At 46.6% G+C, this 19,254-nt stretch overlaps 1 protein-coding gene across 18 annotated transcripts; it reads right to left on the reverse strand.

Annotated features, from left to right (window-relative positions):
- Positions 1–16: 16 nt before the first annotated feature.
- On the reverse strand, positions 17–19,203 carry LOC122367236 (TOM1-like protein 2). 18 transcript variants are annotated; one of them, XM_043340158.1, is made up of 16 exons: positions 19,116–19,203; positions 16,539–16,674; positions 15,736–15,905; positions 15,174–15,264; positions 9,819–9,926; positions 7,106–7,296; positions 6,615–6,725; positions 6,037–6,153; positions 5,557–5,681; positions 5,004–5,185; positions 4,615–4,720; positions 4,199–4,229; positions 3,694–3,708; positions 2,226–2,276; positions 999–1,150; positions 17–600 (listed from the first exon to the last, which is right to left on the reverse strand). In XM_043340158.1, exons 2-15 carry the CDS (start codon positions 16,603–16,605, stop codon positions 1,022–1,024), a joined length of 1,494 nt encoding a protein of 497 aa, XP_043196093.1. In that variant the 5' UTR covers positions 16,606–16,674; positions 19,116–19,203; the 3' UTR covers positions 17–600; positions 999–1,021. The 18 variants fall into 18 exon arrangements, with proteins under 18 accessions (XP_043196093.1, XP_043196095.1, XP_043196094.1 ...); XM_043340160.1 differs by having other exon boundaries at positions 19,102–19,127; XM_043340159.1 differs by having other exon boundaries at positions 19,081–19,116.
- Positions 19,204–19,254: the final 51 nt, after the last annotated feature.

Here is a 19,254-nt window from a genome sequence, read left to right on the forward strand (position 1 = left end):
AGAGACTTTAAAAACATTCAGCATTATAATATATTCGTTTAGTTCGAGCTTAAATAATATAATGACATTCCCACTGCAGCTGATCATCCCGCTACTAAAAGCTGCGCACATTCGCAGAAGTTACGAGAAAAAGCCCGATCGTGACCATCATTCCGCCTCGAATACCTCCATCTAGCTGCTCCTCCAGCTCAAATTCGGCAGTATCAGCCTCTCCACGCACCATTTCGGCGTCAGACCCCCGCGACACTCGCCATCGAGCCACGGGAAGCTCACAGATCCGTCTTCCCTCCATGATAGCGAGGAAATCGGCGCAGAACGGAGACAAACGCGCCGCCCCGGCGGCGGCGGCGGCGGCGGCACAGCACGGTTACAAAACTCTGCCGCGGCAGCGTTGGCGGCTCGTCAACCGTCAGAGATCCCCAGAAAGGATGGTGCCCACTGCCCTGTGACGATAAATACAGCGTGCCGTGCACTCCGTGATCGAGTTGGGAGGGTCCGCGGGAGCGCGTGACCGGACAGCTCGAATTGGGTATGTCCCAGGCGAGACTAGGTCAGGTCATCACCCGCAGACGGGCGGCCGTCAGCCGCCGGCATATACATCTGAAATGGAACACAAAACACTGCAGTCAGAATAATGAGTGACGAGTGGGACAGAACTGCAGCAATTGGAGTAGGCTAAATATTTAATGAAGCGGCACGCCCAGTTGCCTAGACCCCAGTCACCAACGGAACAACGGCACATCAGCCAAATAAAAAATCGAGAAAATAATAGGAGAAATAGCTTGTTTGCGGATTGAACCAGGGGGTAAATCCGACATCGACATCAGTTGGATTTCGAAGTCAGCCAGGCTCTAGAAATTAGACGATGAAACCAAATTTCTCTTGAAAGACTAAGGCGAAGATAAACGATGAGTTCAATTTGTCAGATAAACATCACCAGACACGTCGCTCAGCTGCCGTTCAAACAGTCCTATGACCGCTCTGAGAGCTAATCCTACCTGTTGTCGGGCGTGCCGCTCCGCTACTGGTTCCTCTGCTGATTGGACGGTGCTCCGGGCCCCGCGGCACTGTCGGCCGCCGCGACCCGCTCCGCCAGGAACCGGTCAAACTCGCTGTTTGTGAGCATACCGTCCCGCGCCTCGTCACCACCCTGCGGGGTCACGTCAGGGGTCAGAGGTCAGAGGTCAGAGGTCAAAGGTCAAAGGGCAGAGGTCAAAGGTCAGAGGTCAAAGGGCAGGTCAGGTCAGAGCTCTGAGAGAAGGTTCGCCATAGGAGGGAGGGTCACAGGTCAGAGGGAAGGTCAGGCAAGAGGGCAGGTCAGACAAGGCAGATTCGGGCACCACCAGTCGGGTCGAGTGGAATAACAAAAGAGTATCACGACAGCTAACGATAGTGTAAGGATGCAATAAATGGGACGGTAAGAGTTAAGACTGTTGATTGAAAGTGACTTGCAACGATCGTCGAGTCTAGCTGCAGGACATACCACCAACAGAAAACCGATTATAAATGAGAATCAGTCAGCGGTTAGATATTTCCTCGCATCCCCGCCGATTTTTCGCGCACGATACATGGTTATGAGCACACTGTGATAGCAGAAATGCGAAGTAGCAAGCTTAACAGAGGACCATGAAAGCTGATACGCAAAAAGCGGAAAAGCAATGAATTCTCCGTAAGCAGCACTTGTGGTTGTGGACGTTGCATTAGCAATTCAAAGTAAGCAGCTCACAGCTGTTAGCGACGAGCTACTGCTCGCCTAGCTTTCAAAGAGGAGAAACAAAGATTCATTAAGCATTAATGCATGCAAATGATCCTAGTTCTGAGCCATATAGCATACCGTAAGGTGGGGCTATTTGAGACAGTGGGGCTATTTGAGACAGTATTTAAAATTACTATAAAATAAAAACCACTTAAAATTTATGCTTCATTTTTTGCTCAGGCGATTTACTGCTCGATTCCACACCTCCCTGAGCAAAAATATCACACAAAAATCAAACGATCTTCATTTTATAACGATTTTAAATACTGTCTCAAATAGCCCCATTGTCTCAAATAGCCCCACTTTACGGTACTCGCCGGCTAGCTTTTCAACGTCACAGGAATGAATATGAACTGATTAGTGGGTAGAATGCAGTAAAAAGACGGTAAGGTATCACATAAGTGAACACATGAGGTTTAGTTTGATACTGAAAATGGTTAGTCAGCTTCAAATTACTCTAATCATTTACCGCTTCTTTCAGCCATTTCTCCATTTCGTCGAAATCCTTCTCTTGCTGAAGCTGTGAACAGACCAGGATAGCGGTGCCTAGTTAGCGTGGAACACTGACACACGCGGCATGGCAACCCCGACATTGAACAGGCGGGCAGTCAGCTGGTCTCGGCCCGGCAGCCCGGCAGAGGCGGGGACATTACAACAAGCTGTGTGTTCATAGAGAGAATATCAGGTGGAACCATTGAACTAAACAGCACAGTGTTGAATTGAGTGACGTTACAAAGAAACCAGAATGTATGCAATATTTTGAAGAGGACGAAACAATAAGCGATGTAAAAATAAAAGAGCTGAATCATATTGAAATGTAGCAAATCAAATGCAACGGCGGTTCAAGCATTTGACTTCTAAAAAAAAACTGCGAAGCAATTAAGGAGAAACAGCGTTTTCCCTTTATTTGATGTAAAGGCAGCAGTCGGCATTCATAAGCAAAAACATAAACAGCGTTCATAAGCATGGAGAATACGGACACACGCAAGGTCGGCATTATTCAGTCTAAGCCACGGAGAGCATTGCGATAGCTGAGTTACTTACCTAGTTATGGTTCATGTAAGAAAAGTAGCTGATGCATGAATAGGTGCAAAATGCAGAACAAGCCAATGACTCAACGATTGCATGGAAAGTATGGTAGTTACGCTTGCCTTCATAATGGGAAACTGTGTATAGTTTGGAGATTGGGAGGAGCACTTTAAATAAATACGGCTTTGACGCCTGTTGCGCAAAGCTGACAATTTCAGTCAGTTGAGTTAAATTACATTTATTACAATAGTGTGAACTCACAGGTACCGAAGTCATTCCATCAAAATGGTCTGGTATATAATACTAGGCTTAGTTGTGCTAATCGTAACTTGGGTTAGGTAAGCTGGGGTAGTAACCGAGTAAATCCACTTCACAACTACAGTCAACAGCGATCATTCAGCGGGCAGTGCTAGGTATAGCTGACCGGTGCATATCAATCTACATTGCTACGGTGAAACAGTCTCGTGGCTTACACAGACACACAGCTCAGCCAACACAAACTGTGTGACTTTGGCATCCATAGAGCGCAACCACAGGCTGCGAGCTGTGGACTTCACATCGACTCAGTCACAGTCTGGATGAGGCACGTTCTTAAAACACAGGATGTGACTGTGACCATGTTGTCGGCCACACAGTTAGTCAGACTGTGATTGTCACGCCTGTGACGGCCAACACGTCAATCAACGTCTACGAGCTTTGGAGACGCAGCCACATATAACAGGCATGCTCTGATATAAGTTGTGAGTTCATCTGCAACTACAGGCTGCGAGTCCGCTCTGCATAGCTGCTGCCCTGGGTCAGACACAAGGCAGGTTGTTATATGTCAATAGACAGCCATGCATTGGGTTCGGTTAAATAGGGAGTGATACTTCTCTGATAGAACGGGACTCCGGTGGCACAGTACGTACCCGCAGTATTGGTTCCTGCAATCGGCATGGACGTTAGCGATGCTACTGTGACGCCACACTTCTGGCAGCGACCGGTAGAGAAACTAATCGAGCGCACGTCTGAAGGCGGATTTCAAAATATTGAGCATCGTAAATATGACAAGGTCGCACGAGCTTATATACTCTTTTTTATAATCTCGAAGTGTAGAGCGAAGCAGTGTGTGTTGAAGGGTGTGGGAAGTGGAATGATTACTTGGGATTAAGTCATGTGGGTAAGGTATGAAATGCGGAGGTGGGGTAAGCAGCGTTGAGTAAGCTTTATGGTATGGTCATAAGCAAAGGCAGCAAAGGAATAACGCTTGAGATAACTTTGATAGATAAGGATGAACACAGAGTAGAAAGGCGATAGGGATAACGCATGCGGTAACCAGAGTAGGAGTAGGGGGTAGGGGACGCAGGCAGCCTGTTGGTTTTCACGGTAGCTAAGGTGCGCTGATTTAGTTGCCTTTTCAGGACGGGTACTCACGATATTGTCGGCAGCGGCGCCGTCAGTACGTCTGTGAACGAACAACCACACAGGTTAGAGTCACTGGCTCGTTGACGCATGGATGGAAGACAGCCAGTGGTTTGTACCATATGGATTAAATAACAGCACACTCACGTGTGACGAGAATACAGCTGAAACCATTTGCTACACATCCGAATGCGTCTGACATGCCAACTATTGCTCGGGTTCTAGTCCCAAAGTAGGCGTCGCGCGGACCGACCTATAAAAGCCTCAATCAAGTCATATCCCTAAGTCAGAGTAAGAGTAGGTTAAAACACATACCGGGAGCGATGCATACATGCTAATCCCTTCACTGTACCGAAAGCCAACATTCTGCAGCAACACTTCTCCATAAAGGCCTCGCTATCGATGTCTCTCAGTTCTCCGCTACTCACGAGGGCTGCGCGGGTGTGACGCCGGCCGCTCCGCCGGCTGCCTCCGCACCGGTAACGTTCGGGATCCTGGACACCTGCTGGAAGGTGATGCCGCCGCCGCCCACCGCTGGAACACAATAATTATGAGTGCTCACTGCTCAAGCGGACAGGGTACAATAGCCATTACAAAACCAGGACTCGACTGGTCTCCCCTGACAGAGCAGCTGTGATGGCCAGGGAAAGAAAGATTCAAAGAACCTTTTAATATCTCAGGTCATTAATGTTGGTACGTGGATATAGGTAATATCTTGGTGTTGCCGTTGTAAATAAAATTTGGATATTGAAATATCCATTCACTCTAATCGACAAACTATTATCAGTGCAGGGACCAGGACAGCAATCACACATACCTAGACCCTCCATCTGTCGTGACACCGTCTCGGGGTCATCTCCGAGGTCAATGAGCGCCCCTCCGTCAGCGACGGCGGCGGCAGCGGCGGGCGGCGGGCCGGAGGACGAGGGTGACGCGGCAGCCGGCCGGCGGTCCGGGGAGCCAGAGTTGCCCGAGCGGCCCCGCTCGAAACGCTCGTACCTGGGGGAGGGGTAAGGTCAGACGACTGGAGTGGGAAGATGTGACCTGTGGATGGGTGTGGGTGGGGAGAGGCATAACAGTGTTCCAGGTCATGAACGGGGAAGCAGGATGACGGGGAAGGTCACCATAGTGTCTCGAAGCTATGCAAGGTGCTGAAAGCACATAATCTATCTCCACGATGGCGATATACTGGCATCTTAAAGTCTTAGATACAGCTACCATGAAAATCAATGCTTTAGGTGAATATTCAGCTTCTACACGTCGTAGCTTTCACAGCACAGTTGTATGTCACTCATCAACACCTATCTTGAATGGGTCGAGCAGCAGCCGACCGCAAACCATCCACCATACGATATTGAGGACTCACTCACCTGATGAAAGCGTTGTTGAGTTCGTCGTTGAGTCTGAGCAGCTCGGCGGTGATATCGTCCCGTGTGACCCGTCCCACCAGAGCCACCAGACGCTGCTGCATCGCCCGACACGTCTCGGCCAGGTGCTGTACGAAGGGAACAGAGGCTCAGGACACGCTCCATAGTCATCTCACATATCAGGTACAACATACTGAAGAATAGCCAGCGATATACACTAACGAGCCACACTGCGTATGTTTAGATAAATTCCACTTAACGAGATACGATCTTGTCTACTCTATTACAGTCAAAAAGAATGTTTGAAGAACTGCCTACCCTGACACCCATGCCATCCCCTCCCTCCCCAAGCGCTCTTTTATCACAATAACATTTCCTCCTCACACTCTACCGTAACTTTTCCACCACCATCTTCCATCATTCAATCCACCGTCTCCCCAACTCTCTCCTCATCCCCTCCACCCTCGTCTTCTACCATCTCACCTTCAGTAGCTGGAGATCGTCCTCGGACGCCGTGCTCGGCTTCAGCGTGGACAACATCTCGTTCAGCACGTGAACGTTACCGTCCACAACGTGAATCTCCTTCTTTAGCTTATCGGCCTGTCGATACCCGGGGCAAGTTTAAATCGGTGTTAGCGACATAAGACGGGATGGTTTATTTACGCTATTAATAAAACGGACATTCTGACAAAGTACGTCAACTTTTGAAAAGCAAGCAGCATTATCACACGAGAGAACCAATCGCAGCTTAAAAGGTGCCTTCAGATATATAAAAGCATTTGAGTAATAGCATGAGGTACGATAAAACCGCATATGAAATGAGATATACACCATTACTACCAAGCACCAACTACAGCACCTCCCGTCATCATTGGCTGATGAACCAAAAAGTAGAGCTAACGATTATGATCTACTGACCGACACCAGACATTATCCAACACCAGTGAGGTCACGGTCGCCGTTTTCATTACTGACCTGTTCGGCAGTGAGGTCCAGTGGCTGGGACCCCTGCGAGTCGGGCAGTGACCGGTAAGATTATAGTTACCGTTTTCAATGCCTACCTGTTCGGCAGTGAGGTCCAGTGGTTGCGAGCCCTGCGACTCGGGCTGTGACCTGTGTGTCTGTCCCGCAGACGGGGACGCCGCCGGGGCCGGGGCGTGCGCAGGCGTCGACTGTGTGGAAGGTAAGGGGAAGGTCACAAGGGTATAATGAAAACCAACAAAGCGGGAGAAAAAAAAACGAGTGAACATTTGAGGAAATGCAATCTTTTTTCAATGTCCATAACGATTTCGGTCAGTGTAAAATGAAAATATCTTTCACGCTAAAATTTAACTCCGCGCGACTGCTTAATTTATATGACCAAGCTGCTGAAACAAGCTCTCAGCACCATACAACCTTCCCTCCGCCATCCCACTCCCGCATTGCCTAGTAATGAGAAATGGGCAATGTGGAATGGAATGGTGAAGAGAAGGGTTCCGTGGTGCTGGCTGAGCGTCATCCGCGTTGCGCACCCCCCCCCCCCCCCCCGGCGTTACCCACTCGCCCTGCATACCCTCTGCGGTGTGATGATGGGCGCTGCTGCCGAGTCTCCTCCCTCTGGAAACTGCACTCCCTTGGCCAGCAGCTCATCATACACCGCCGCCACGCCGTTCAGGTCCGGCTGGCCGCGGAAAGTCACCGCCCAGCTGCGCACAAGGCCGAGCACCTTCTCCTGAACGGCGAGCGGGGGCTCGTTCTTCGGCCCTGTGGGGATGGGGTGGGGTCAGTGGAGAGGGGAGGGGAGGGGAGGGGTCAGAGGGGGCGCAAATGGGGCAGAGAGCTCAGGGTCACGGGAAAGCCGTCAGAAAGAGGGTACAAGACGGTCATAGGTAAAAAAGAAGATGAAGGAGCGGATAAGTCTACCAAAAATATAGGCAGGGACGTCAGACGTGGCATGTGAGTGACAAGGGGAAAGTAAACAATAAAATAATACATATAAAGAAAACAAACAATAAAATGTTACGTACATAAGTGTGAGATAGAAGACAGAACATGTAATTTACGGGACAGGGGAGAAATTGGTAAAAAAGACTGGACAGGGATGGTATTGTACGAAGATAACAACTAACAAACGACGATAAATATCAAAAGAACAACATGAAATAAACATCAGTAGCTACTCCTATATAGCAGTAAACGAAACTCAGTACATTGAAATAAAGGACAGTAGCTGATGCATGAATTGCCCCTTAGTGTTAGTGGTTGTTTGAATGGCATTCCAAACAAAAGCAGACATATGCTGAAAAAAGATGGTTGATAGCTTGATACAGGGTGAAACATATCAATCGTGGAATGGCATACCGATTCGAGGCTACCAGACAAAGTCAAATCGGCAGAGGGAAAGGGATGCACCAACCATTGTTGATAAATACCAAACCGAAAGAATACCTATTTTCGATATAACGCGAATTCATGGATTTAGGAAGGGATAACTGAATACAAAGAACATGAGGCTTCCATTTGTCTCGAATTCGAGAAAAAAAAAGAAGAAAAATCTCAAGCTAAACGCTTTGGTTTATACGCAACAAAGGTCTCTCCTTACAACTCACACAATGCATAAGAATGGTTTCAAGCTGACAGGAAATACAAAGTGAAGAGCAGAGAGAACGCAGTTAAACTTTGATTGAATTGCCAGGTAAGAGTCGGTGAAAGCAAGATGCAGATAGCGTCATGCATTTGTGAGACATCATTTCAGTTCATGCACCCGTGGCTACAGCTAGATTTTGCTGTGCGGCAAGCAAATTAGCGTGTCTGGAGAGCGAGAGAAGGCGAGTCTGGCTTATCACGTCGTTAGAGCTGGGCAGCGGGGGTACGTTGTAAATCTGACAGGCACGAGACAGCATCAATGAGGTGTGTTTTGTCAATGACGCGTTTCAGAATCGAGTCACAGTCACCAAGTCATGAGGTAAAGGCCGATGTCACAGGTCACTTAGTGGAAAACTCGCGTCTACATTAACCCGCGCACCGACTTAGTACCGACCGACTCTGCGCCAACTTAGTACCGACGGGGGGGGGGGCGGATGACCGCCCCCCCCCCCCTGAGATCTCGAGAACGAAGCAAGATAGCGACAAGCGGTAAACGGCATCGGATACGCACGGTCAAGATCTACAATTTTTACCAGGGTCATTTTCAGGTCAGGTCAAAGATGACGTCACAGGGGTCGAAAAAGTCAAAATGGCGGCGCTGAATATGGAGAGAGTTTTTCTCGAATAACTTTCGAATTAGTCAAGATAGGAACAAACTAAGGGCATCATCGTGATCCTCTCGTCAATCCGCATCGAATGATATATATGTTGACCTCGAAAGGTCAAGGTCAAAGGTTGACCTCAGGTCACGTGACCTCGAGGTCATCATGTATATCATTCGATGCGTCTTGACGAGCTGAACACAATGAGACCATCCACGCGTCTGTATCTTGTTCCTGTACGGAGTTATTGGCCAAAAACCTTTGGTGACCTTTGATGACGTCACATGACCTCACAGCTGCCCAACAGCAAAACAGACCTCAAGGTAGTGAAGGTTGATCGTATATGAAGTCATGTATGGTATATGGGGCCATTCCGACCCGTTTTAGTGGTAAAAACAGGGAGTTGATTTTTCCCCCATTGACTTATAATGGGGAGGTCGCGAAATTGACCTGACCTTAGGTCACCGATATCAAAATTCCGAGATATACAAATTGTAGCTACTAATGACCTAATAACATCCTGCGACTTTCAAAGGCCTCCGACATATACTGTAGCTCTGGCACGGTGACAAAGTTGCAAAAAAGTGACTTGAGGTTGGGTCATTCAAAGTGACCTGGTGACCTGACCTTGAAAGGTAGGAGGTTCAAACTTGCACACCATGTGTAAAATTGATAAGAGAATAGTCATACCAAATTTCGCGGCGCTACGCGCCGCGGTTTTCCCGCTATTCGCGAAAAACCTCAGGGGGGGGGCGGATATCCGCCCCCCCCCGTCGGTGCGCGGGTTAATTACCAGTCAACTCAACTAAGTCAACTAAGGAGTCGTTTGGCGTCTGTAACTACTATTCCAAACGGTGAATAGTCAAGCTTGTGCACAAGCAGTCATTAACAGTCATCCTGTTTCCCGTTTCAGAGCAGCATATAGTGTCCAGAAGCTAGTCTAGTCGCCGCTAATGCCCAGAAAGCGCGTGCCCTTTCCTCCCGCGCACACCTCAGCCCAGTGGCCGCAAGTCGAGGCACACATCATGCGGGCTTTACCTAGCATAGCGCTCTCAATGGTCTCGGCAAAGTTCATGATAGTCGAGTTAACGGAGGATAGGAGGCCACTCTCGTCGGGCGGTGGCGCGTCAAACTCCACTGGAGGCCCTAAAACGTAGCAGACACGGCACTAATCAGAAACCAACACCGCGCGGGGGCTGACGGAAACCAGGGCTGCGGAGTCGGAGTCAGAGTCGGGTGGAGTCACCGGAGATCCATCGACTCCGCAGCCCTGTCAAAAAAAAAAAAAAAACGACGAGAATGCAAGCAAACAAGCGGTAAATGGGGTAAAATAAAGAAACGGCGCACATTTGGACATAATTATTTTAAATGTGAGCTATTTCTTTCAGGGAAGCATAGGGAAGACAGCCTTAAGGATACATTGCATCATAGCCAAATGGAAACAAGTTCAGAAGGGAAACACGAAACATTCAACGAAATAATTTGCACAGCTGTAGGCAAAAGCTTAACAAACAGATACACTCATTTATTTACATGCACGTGCAGCATACATTTAAGCTGAGTGTGGCAACACAACGACTGGAACGTCATTAATATGTAAGACGTAAGTGCAACATACATACATAACACATACAAAGTCGGAAACACAAATGCCCCATCATTGGGAATAAGTCAGTCGCTGGGTTATCGATCAACGTCACAAGTTAGTCACCATGGCAAGAACTGCGTCACAGGTCCATTATCAAGTTACGGAATACGTCACACGAATGTCACAATAGTTGGCATGACAGAACCAACGTCACAGTCAGTCGATCATAGGCCACAGAATGTCACAAAGCATGTCACTTATACATAACGACGGGCCATACTTGTCGGGTGAGGTCAGCGCCAAGCGGCTTGTAATTAACTGATCTAACCCTAATCCCAAATGTTCTATGAAATATGCACAGAATTTCTGCATGCATATTTTTTGGACTGTCAGGGTGCTAGAGGTTATTCTGATAGGAAAAATGTAATGTTTGTTTAGTGCTTACTGCACTACAAACTACGTTCGAATACGTAATTACGTATTTAACGTAATTAGTAGTGCTACGTTAGCTTATGTTATGTCCTAGCCTTCGTCCCACAAACCCCGGGTTAGCCCACGCCACAGGAAGGGACAGGGGGAAGGGGAGGGGGGAGGTAATCTGACCGGCCCGGCCAACCACGGAAGCCCCACAATCTACTACACTCCCCATTCCCTCTCCCGGTTGGGTCGGCCCAGACGGTTCGGGGATAAACGTAAGCGCCGGCATATGACGCCACTCGCTGGTAAAATGAATGTTACTAGAATTCACTGAAGGACATGATGTGGAGTTTGCTAAGTAATAAGTCCCACAGTACAGATTCCTTGTACCACAGAGGAATCTGTAAGGTACAAAGAAATGTGACTTCTGTGGATAGGTACAGATAAAAACATTTTGGCAGCATTTGATATTGTTTGTGTATGAGCATACCAGCAGTTGTTACCGGCTCTAAATATGACGGCTAAGCACCCATATCAGGGCCGCAACTATACCAGAGAATATCGGCGCCTAGTCCAGCTTACTCATCTACAGACTGCACAGTTATTACAAAGTGAATTCCATTCTTTTCAACTCACTATCGATCTTTATAATCCTTTATCGTTCTGACAAGTATGATAGCGAAATCTGCCGATAGTTAGGGCACGAAACTTACATCACTAGTCAAAGCTCATGTATCGTTGTGCATTCAAGCGCCTTAGCATGACTCAACGTCTCCATGATGTGCCCCATGTTTGCATCACTATTGTTCCGTGTACCTGCACTTTACCTGCACTCATGACCAATACGACACGCCAAAGCCACAACGTTGATTAGGAATGAGTCAGCCAGCACAGCTCTCAGTAACTACCCACATACGTGAGCAGAGCTTACGAAAGCACAACCGAGATAGCGACCACACGCATTAGTTATCAGCACATACCACATAGGTCGTGGGTAGGCACGGAGCGAATTCGTCATGTGCACTGGCTGGTGGGTCATTTGCTGGGGCAAAGACTGCTGCCAAGTTCTGACACTGAAAGCAATAGCTTGCACTTTGAATACCATCTCATGAATGGCGATCATTTGATTTAATTTAAGGGCGCCTGGACTTCAGAGGTCATCGGCGCCCATGAAATGCTTCATGAAACCACAACTATGCGTAAGGGATCGCACAATGAAACGAAGTTATAAGGAAGTTAAATTGCAATAATTTTCTTATTATGATTTAGCAAAAGCACTCTGTCTGAAATTTGCATCACTGAGAGGCATGACTTGCACACTCAAAGCTAGGAGTATATCATTATCAACGCATGACCGTTCAAACCGAAAGAATGTTCTCTGGGCCACATCTTACGTAACCGAGGTATCCGAAACTGACCAGTTTTGTTACATAACCTACCCAGGATTCAATGTTTATGCATGCTCAGTAGCAAGAGACGGAGGACTATGCAGGACAGGGTAGCCGCTCTCTTGCTATCCCGACAACATTCTGCAAAACACTTCTGAGCATCAGTAGCGACCTGCATAATACATTGAGAACGATAAAGAACAATTTTTTAGCAGGATGCTAAAGTTTCGCTCTCTTCCACGCTTGAGTGTATCTGTTGCTGTTATCGCTTAGTCAGAAAGCGTATAGATTCTTGGGACGTTGCCATCATACATGAACAAAAGGTTCACAAGAAAAAAGCGGACCGCCGAATTAATATGTGCGCCAGATCGTGCTCGATTTTCGTCGGTTTATGACCCAGTGGGTAAGTGCCGACCTCAACTCTATGACCTATCGAGCGAACACTAACGTGGTATCAAACGACACTGGGTCAGTCGACATTGAGCGGTCACAAGGCTGAGAAAGCTTACACGGCGAATGGAACAGTCGGGGTTCGTCGATTAAATAATAATTCTACCACAATATCTATTTCGTAGCTCAGGAACCCGACAGCATGATTCGGCAGTTCGATTTCAGCGTTCGCTTTGTCCCTCGCAAAGGAACGTTGCCTTATTAGCGCAATAAATATTTTTCAAAGATTAGTGTCCACTCTGTATCTTATATCTGGTTGTTATGTTTTATCTTAGGACTTGACGGTTCTAATCAAACGCTTATCAGTTAGACGCGTCTGTATTCGCTCTCCCACGTGATTCAAACGACTTAAAGTGTGCGATGAAAGATAATGCTTCAACGACTTATTCATAAACAGTTACACACTTTTTCGTAACAGACATTGATTCGTTCGACTAACGAATTAGACAGCCGGCTGAGCCAGTGTGGTACAATTCCGATGGAACATTCCGGTTTGCACCGGAACGATCAGCTGTGGTATTACTACACAAACAAACCGACTTTTCATTAGTTCAGCACCGAAAACAGGCTGAGTCATAACTGTCTGGACGAGCCAGGCTCTTGTTCGGACCAGCGGACTCCGTGCCAATAGTGCCGACTCCGACCTCCGTCCGTTATTTCGTTACGTCAATATGACTCGCCCACCTTGTCCGTAATACTGCTCGACTCCGTACGGCTAAACAAACCGGCTTCAACCGGATATCCTCCGATCTACGTCATCATCATCCTGTTATATCACACTGATATCACCCAGTTCCGTCGGATCATCGGCCTTCGTGCCTTACAGTTATACTGGCTCCTACCTAGCCTACAGCACTATAGCATCGGCCTACGTGACTATTACAACTGGCTTTGACCTATAACACGAAAGCAATGTCCTCCGTAGTCCGTACCCTATAAGTATACACCCGGCTTCGTTTGTCACAACACCGGTTTCATCCAATGCAACGTCCAAGCCTTCCGCTTTCGCTAATTAAGTGCACCAGCAAATCCGTGCCAAGCCTCCATAGTCCATAGCTTATACCGTTATACCACCCGCGCCACCAGGGCTCTGCCAATTACGAGTAAACCACCCAAACCACAAGCCTTCATCCATTATACCGTTATACGAGTTGCGCTCCGCTGGCTCCGTGGAGTTGTTCATTCGTGCGCGAACACCCCCACCAACGCAGTAAATATGCCAGTTGAGTGGCAGTGCCTACATAGTCCAGCGCACGCCCTGGGAGCTGTTTCACCATAACGTAAACACAAGCGTGTGACTGGGAGGGGAGGTGGGGGGGGGGGGAGGACAGGCAGTCCCTCCCCTCCCCTGCCCTAGAAATTGGTCAGCCGAGTCAGCCGGTTGTGGGCGGTATGAGGAGTAATAGCCCACCCAATCTATTTCTGACAGTATGGCGGTCACTCCCAAAGGCTCAAAGCACGGAATGGGAAGATTTTATCAACGGAATTGAGCGATCACCTAAGGACCTTACGAATTCCAGCATGTGATATTTAATTGATCGCCGAAGTTATTCTAAGTTCCGTTAAAAAAAAACATTAGTCATAATACTTACACCATATTCGATTCATGGCGGAACTCCAATTGTAACTGAATTAATTAGATAAACGTTCATTGCTGGATTTTGTCTACAGTCAACGAAAAACCACACAAATTGTCAATGTGGTTTCGTGTCCGTGACTGTGACAAATATAAAATAAGAACAAAACTGGGAGCCAAACTGGACAAAATAAGTACCGCATGGATCCAGCTAATTAAAGAATGCCTGGTGCTTAAGCTCAGCACAATTGTCCTATATCTGAGGTCACCCAAATGTGACGGGAAACACATGAACAAATGGTCTACCGAGCCATTAACAGAAACGTCAGCGGAATGTTTGTACTGCAGTGACCGGCAACATTTTCCGTCAAACCATCATACCTACCGAATTTCTAACTAGTATTATGTTATCGAATTTCGCCAAACATTGTTGATCAGGAGTCATTTCATGCAACTGGATAAAAAAATATGTTTAAGTTGATATAGCCATAGGCGCAGGAATCTCACGAAAAGGGGAGGAGGGGGGGGGGGCGAAACTTCAATGTCACTTTGTGGGAACCCCGATACCCCTATGAAGAAATTCTTTGCAGTTTTGTGCTCATCTCACGTCCTTGCTGAACCATTTCATGCTCTTAGTTTTGTATCTAAATCGAAGATAAAGATTTTACTTTAGAGAATGGCTGAAAGTGGGGGCATCCCCTGCCCCGCTGTTCCTACGCCTATGATATAGCGCCGCACATCGGGCTGAAGTACACAAAGGGAGATGCGTGAATGAGTCTGCACAGATTGCACAACGTTCGTCAGTCCACAAGTCCTTCCAGTCAATATCCTACCCAAAACATCCAGGGCCTCTCATACCACAAACAGCACCGTACATATTTACATAACATGCAGACTGGAACGGTATTCATGAGGGCGAGAGGGGTATGGGGCTCAGTTGGGTGAGATCGACACGGGGTAAGAAGGGAGCTCACCGATCAGCTTGATCAGGTCCTGGATGTAGTCTTTCTGGCAGATCAGATGGTGGAAGTTCCTGCCGCAGTTCTTGACACAGGTCTCCAGCACCTGCCGAGGGCACGTGACAGTTTTACACCGCTTTTATTACGCGAGATTCTGTGTTTCCTGTTCTGAAAAGGGATCAGATAAGGCATCTCTTATGGGAGAGTAGTGATGTGAAAAAACGGCACGCAGCCTCACATAAACGTCGATTAAAAAACGTTAGAGAGACATGGAGCGTCAGAGACAAGGCGATTGAATCACAACAAAGTGACACAGGGCATCGCAAAAAAGTAACTAAAGCTGACGAGATCGCCCCATACGAAATATAGCGGTACAGATCAGCAAAGGTAGCCCGGCATAGGTGTAAGACAGAACCGTTGGTGTGATCACGTGACGGTTGCGTTTACGTGCGACTGAATAAGCCAGACATCACGTGACAGTTGTATAATACGATACGCCAAGACATATTACGCCCGCCACGCGGTTATGAGAAATCTCATCAATGACCATTGACCCCATCCATCCCAGCAAACTGACCGTCAGCGTGTACATGACTGCCGTGTAGTTTTTCCCAGAGAAATGGTGCAGCCGTTTCTTGATGGCTCGTGCGGCATCTTTGGCCGCTTCCTCCGAAGAGTTGATGATGTCGCAGATCTCCATATTCAGAGTCCAGTCCTCAGAGGCCAGTGATGGATCCGTGGCCTCCTCTGTTGGTAATACAATGTGATTAGAGTGAGTGAAGTTTCCCGATACTTTGAGTTGATCGGCGGTCACGTAAAACGATCAAATTTACGACGATTATTGATCAATTTAAATCAAAATCGATTCCGCAAGCGATACTTTTTTTCTAATGCTCGACGCTTCGGTGATCCGATCGAACACATCGAGGCACGGAGGGTTATAATGCCCCCTCCCCTGTAGTTAGGCTGCTGGTCGCGTAACGGTAGCGAAAGGCGGGAAGCAGTGTTCGAAACGTCGTCATAAATAATTGGAAAGGTTCGATACACTGCCACGTGCTTATTCTTTGTATTGAAAAATGGCTGTCGATCGTCATTCCGACACAAAAACGATCGAGAAATTATCGGGAGCTGGTGACTAGCTGTAAACTAGTAAAAGGACATTACATTGAGCTGGAAGACGATGACATATTCATGTGCATTGTTAAAATCACAAATAAACTCAAATTTCAGTAAGCAGACAGCAGAATATGACATGCACCAGCATTTAGTTTCCATTTCACAAACACAAAGAGGCTCAACTATCACATAATGAGCACAGCTATCACATGAACTTCCAAAAACACTTGCAAGAAAAACAAACATCTTTGCAGATCTCCTTACCTATTTTGTGTCCGACAGGAGTAGCCATTGGATTTCCTGCAAATAAATTGGCCATTGTGGCAGCCATGGTGTCAGTTAGATTTAACTAATAACCACCTTTCTGTGGTGCTTATTTGTGCTCTTGAAATATGATCACCTGTAAAGAAAAATCATGGGTAAAGAATAACAGCAAAAAATTACATGAAAATAAATATTTTTTACATTCTGAAACTGAAAGGGCATGTTCAGAAAAGTACCTATATGAAATTGAGTCAATGCCTAAATTGAGCTTAGGATTGAACCCTCTCATTTCTTTTATTTATCATTCCCCTCCATAGTCCATCCTTTCCCTCACTCAGATCAGTAGGCGGAACTATGGTCAAGCGTACCCATTTTCGGGAACGCATTTTCGTTCCCATGTTTGGGAACGATAAACCCAAATATGGGAACGCCATGTAGGCATTATTTAAAACAAGAAAAAGAACTGTTAAATGACGTCCAAAAAATATAAAACGATCGTGAACCGCCTGATAGTTGTCTCAATATTGTTGGGAAAGAGTTTGATATTGTAAGGCCCATCGTAGTTTCAAATCGTTCCCCTATTTCTAAAGCAGTCCATCACCCGGGCCGCGAGCCCAAATTTGGGAACGCTGTCGTACACTGGCGCTGCAAGCGTTCCTTATTATGGGAACGGCGTACCCAAAATTGGGAACGATTTCACCGACGCCTTTCAGGGGCTCTTTTCATTAACAAGCATCACGTCCAACGCCGCAAATTATTGTTAACGCAACAATCATCAGATGACCTTTCCGGCAAGACCGTTGCATGTTTCGCCCGGTCTTCTGCGCTTTTATTCCCGTCGATCTCGCAGCGGGCACGCCCCCCTCTGCAGGATTACGTAATCCACAACGCTCAGCGATGTTCAACAAGGTCTTCCATACCTATATCCACCGTCCGCGCCGAGGGTGGAGACATGTCAAGCACCTGTCTGCTAATCACCGAGAGTTGACGAGCACAAGAAGTATCCAAAAATGGGAACGCTGAATATGTTACACCCTCAAAACACCTAGTCCCAATGAAAATCTAGTTTTTTCCTTTCTTAATGAGTGTAAGTGGCAAAAGGCCTGGTAGGATGGGCACGACGTATGATCGAAATCAGCATAAAAATTATAAATAAGCCACACAGAGCGACCTATATCAGAGAAATTCCCCCAACCGATCATGCTTAGAAACGCCGAAGACAAAAACCACGCTCATGACACTGCTTATAAAACAACGCTAAACAGCTAGCATCCAAATAAAATATGTCTTTCAGGGCTGATAAAATACAGCTGAATGATTTTAAACCACTGAAACTGAGTTTACAACAGTAGTTCGGTAAAATCACTGACGTTCCACGCGGTCGATCGCCCCGACACCAAATGTCAACAATATTACCTCGGGACTGTCCGCGTGTTCGCTTGCATATGTCATCATCTGGTGTCGCTAGAATGAAACTTCATAACCAGGCGAAAATTATTATACTTGACCTCAAAATGTAAAAAATGCTTCATTTTCCTTAAACTTGCATGTTAAATGTCGTATAACCCATATTTCCACCATTCTGTCATTTTTAAAAAATCATTAAAAATATCATTCCACGGTCAATTTCCTTGTTCCACGGTCAGATTAAAGATAACTTTATGGAGATTTAGTAGATACTTAAATCAGCGTGCACTTTTTTGAGACGTGATGCACTTTTGAGTTTTAGTGGGCGAACGGCCGAAAAATTGCCTTCCGTTCTCATAAATGGGAACGCCCGTTCCCATATTTGGGAACTCTGTTCCCAAAAATGGGAACGTTCCTATATTTGGGTACTCATGACCATAGTTCCGCCTACTGAGATGAAGATCAGAAATCAGTATTCAGTGACCCCGGATGAACTTTTATGGTCAGCCACTTATAAGGCAACTTGTCTCATGACAGAACACCAAAGTTACAGTGAATTCAGGGCTATTGTTAATAAAAAAAATGGTGTATACATTCCTTTATCTTTATTTCTTAACCTTTGTTGCAGACCTCAAAACATCATCAAGCTTCAAATAAAAAGTTCAACTCGTTCAGGTAGCATTTATGATGCTCTCCGGCCACTTTAAACTCGAAGACACATCCCTGTTGAGCATTAAATAGGTACATACTGGTATACTGGGATATTGGGAAGAATTTAGGATCAGAAGAACATGTCGTTTTCCCACTCATTATGTACCTACTGAGTTATCATACGTCATAGGCAAAACACTTGCCAAAATTTTCAGCTTGTACAGTAAATGGACAGTGGTGAATTTACTTTAATGACTGATTTGCTAATTGCTGATTTAAGAAGAAATTCATTATTGAATATTTAGCTTCAGATATAGCTTTTAAATAAAACACCACCGTTTCATCTGCAACAGCCAAGTGCCAACAAATCAACAGCTTTATCGTATCAAACGGTGCAACTTTTAGCAAGATGACATAAGGCAAATTTCCAAGACAAATACTAAAAATCATAGGGCGAAAGATCACACCACACCCAAGAACTAACTTTACGCAATATTTTACGCACTAACGCGCACTCACTGGTGTGTAAACACAGCGGCTACTACTCACGGAATTACAGAACCGTGCTCAGTTATTTAGTCAATTCGTGCAAATCCTGCTTGTTCAGCTAAAGCTGCGATAGTGATTGGGTGCTATTACCACTTACTGCTAATGGCTT

The sequence above is a fragment of the Amphibalanus amphitrite genome, unplaced genomic scaffold (assembly GCF_019059575.1).
Source record: "Amphibalanus amphitrite isolate SeventyFive unplaced genomic scaffold, NRLGWU_Aamphi_draft 000859F_arrow, whole genome shotgun sequence".
NCBI lineage: Eukaryota > Metazoa > Arthropoda > Thecostraca > Balanomorpha > Balanidae > Amphibalanus > Amphibalanus amphitrite.

Excerpts from the sequence above, each read along its gene's own strand:
- LOC122367236 (XM_043340158.1), bottom strand. The coding sequence starts at position 16,605 with ATGGCTGCCACAATGGCCAATTTATTTGCAGGAAATCCAATGGCTACT. Across the intron at positions 9,927-15,173 it reads GGACCTGATCAAGCTGATCG|GGCCTCCAGTGGAGTTTGAC; the intron begins GTGAGCTCCCTT and ends GCTACGTTTTAG. Across the intron at positions 6,154-6,614 it reads TGGACCTCACTGCCGAACAG|GCCGATAAGCTAAAGAAGGA; the intron begins GTAGGCATTGAA and ends GGGTATCGACAG.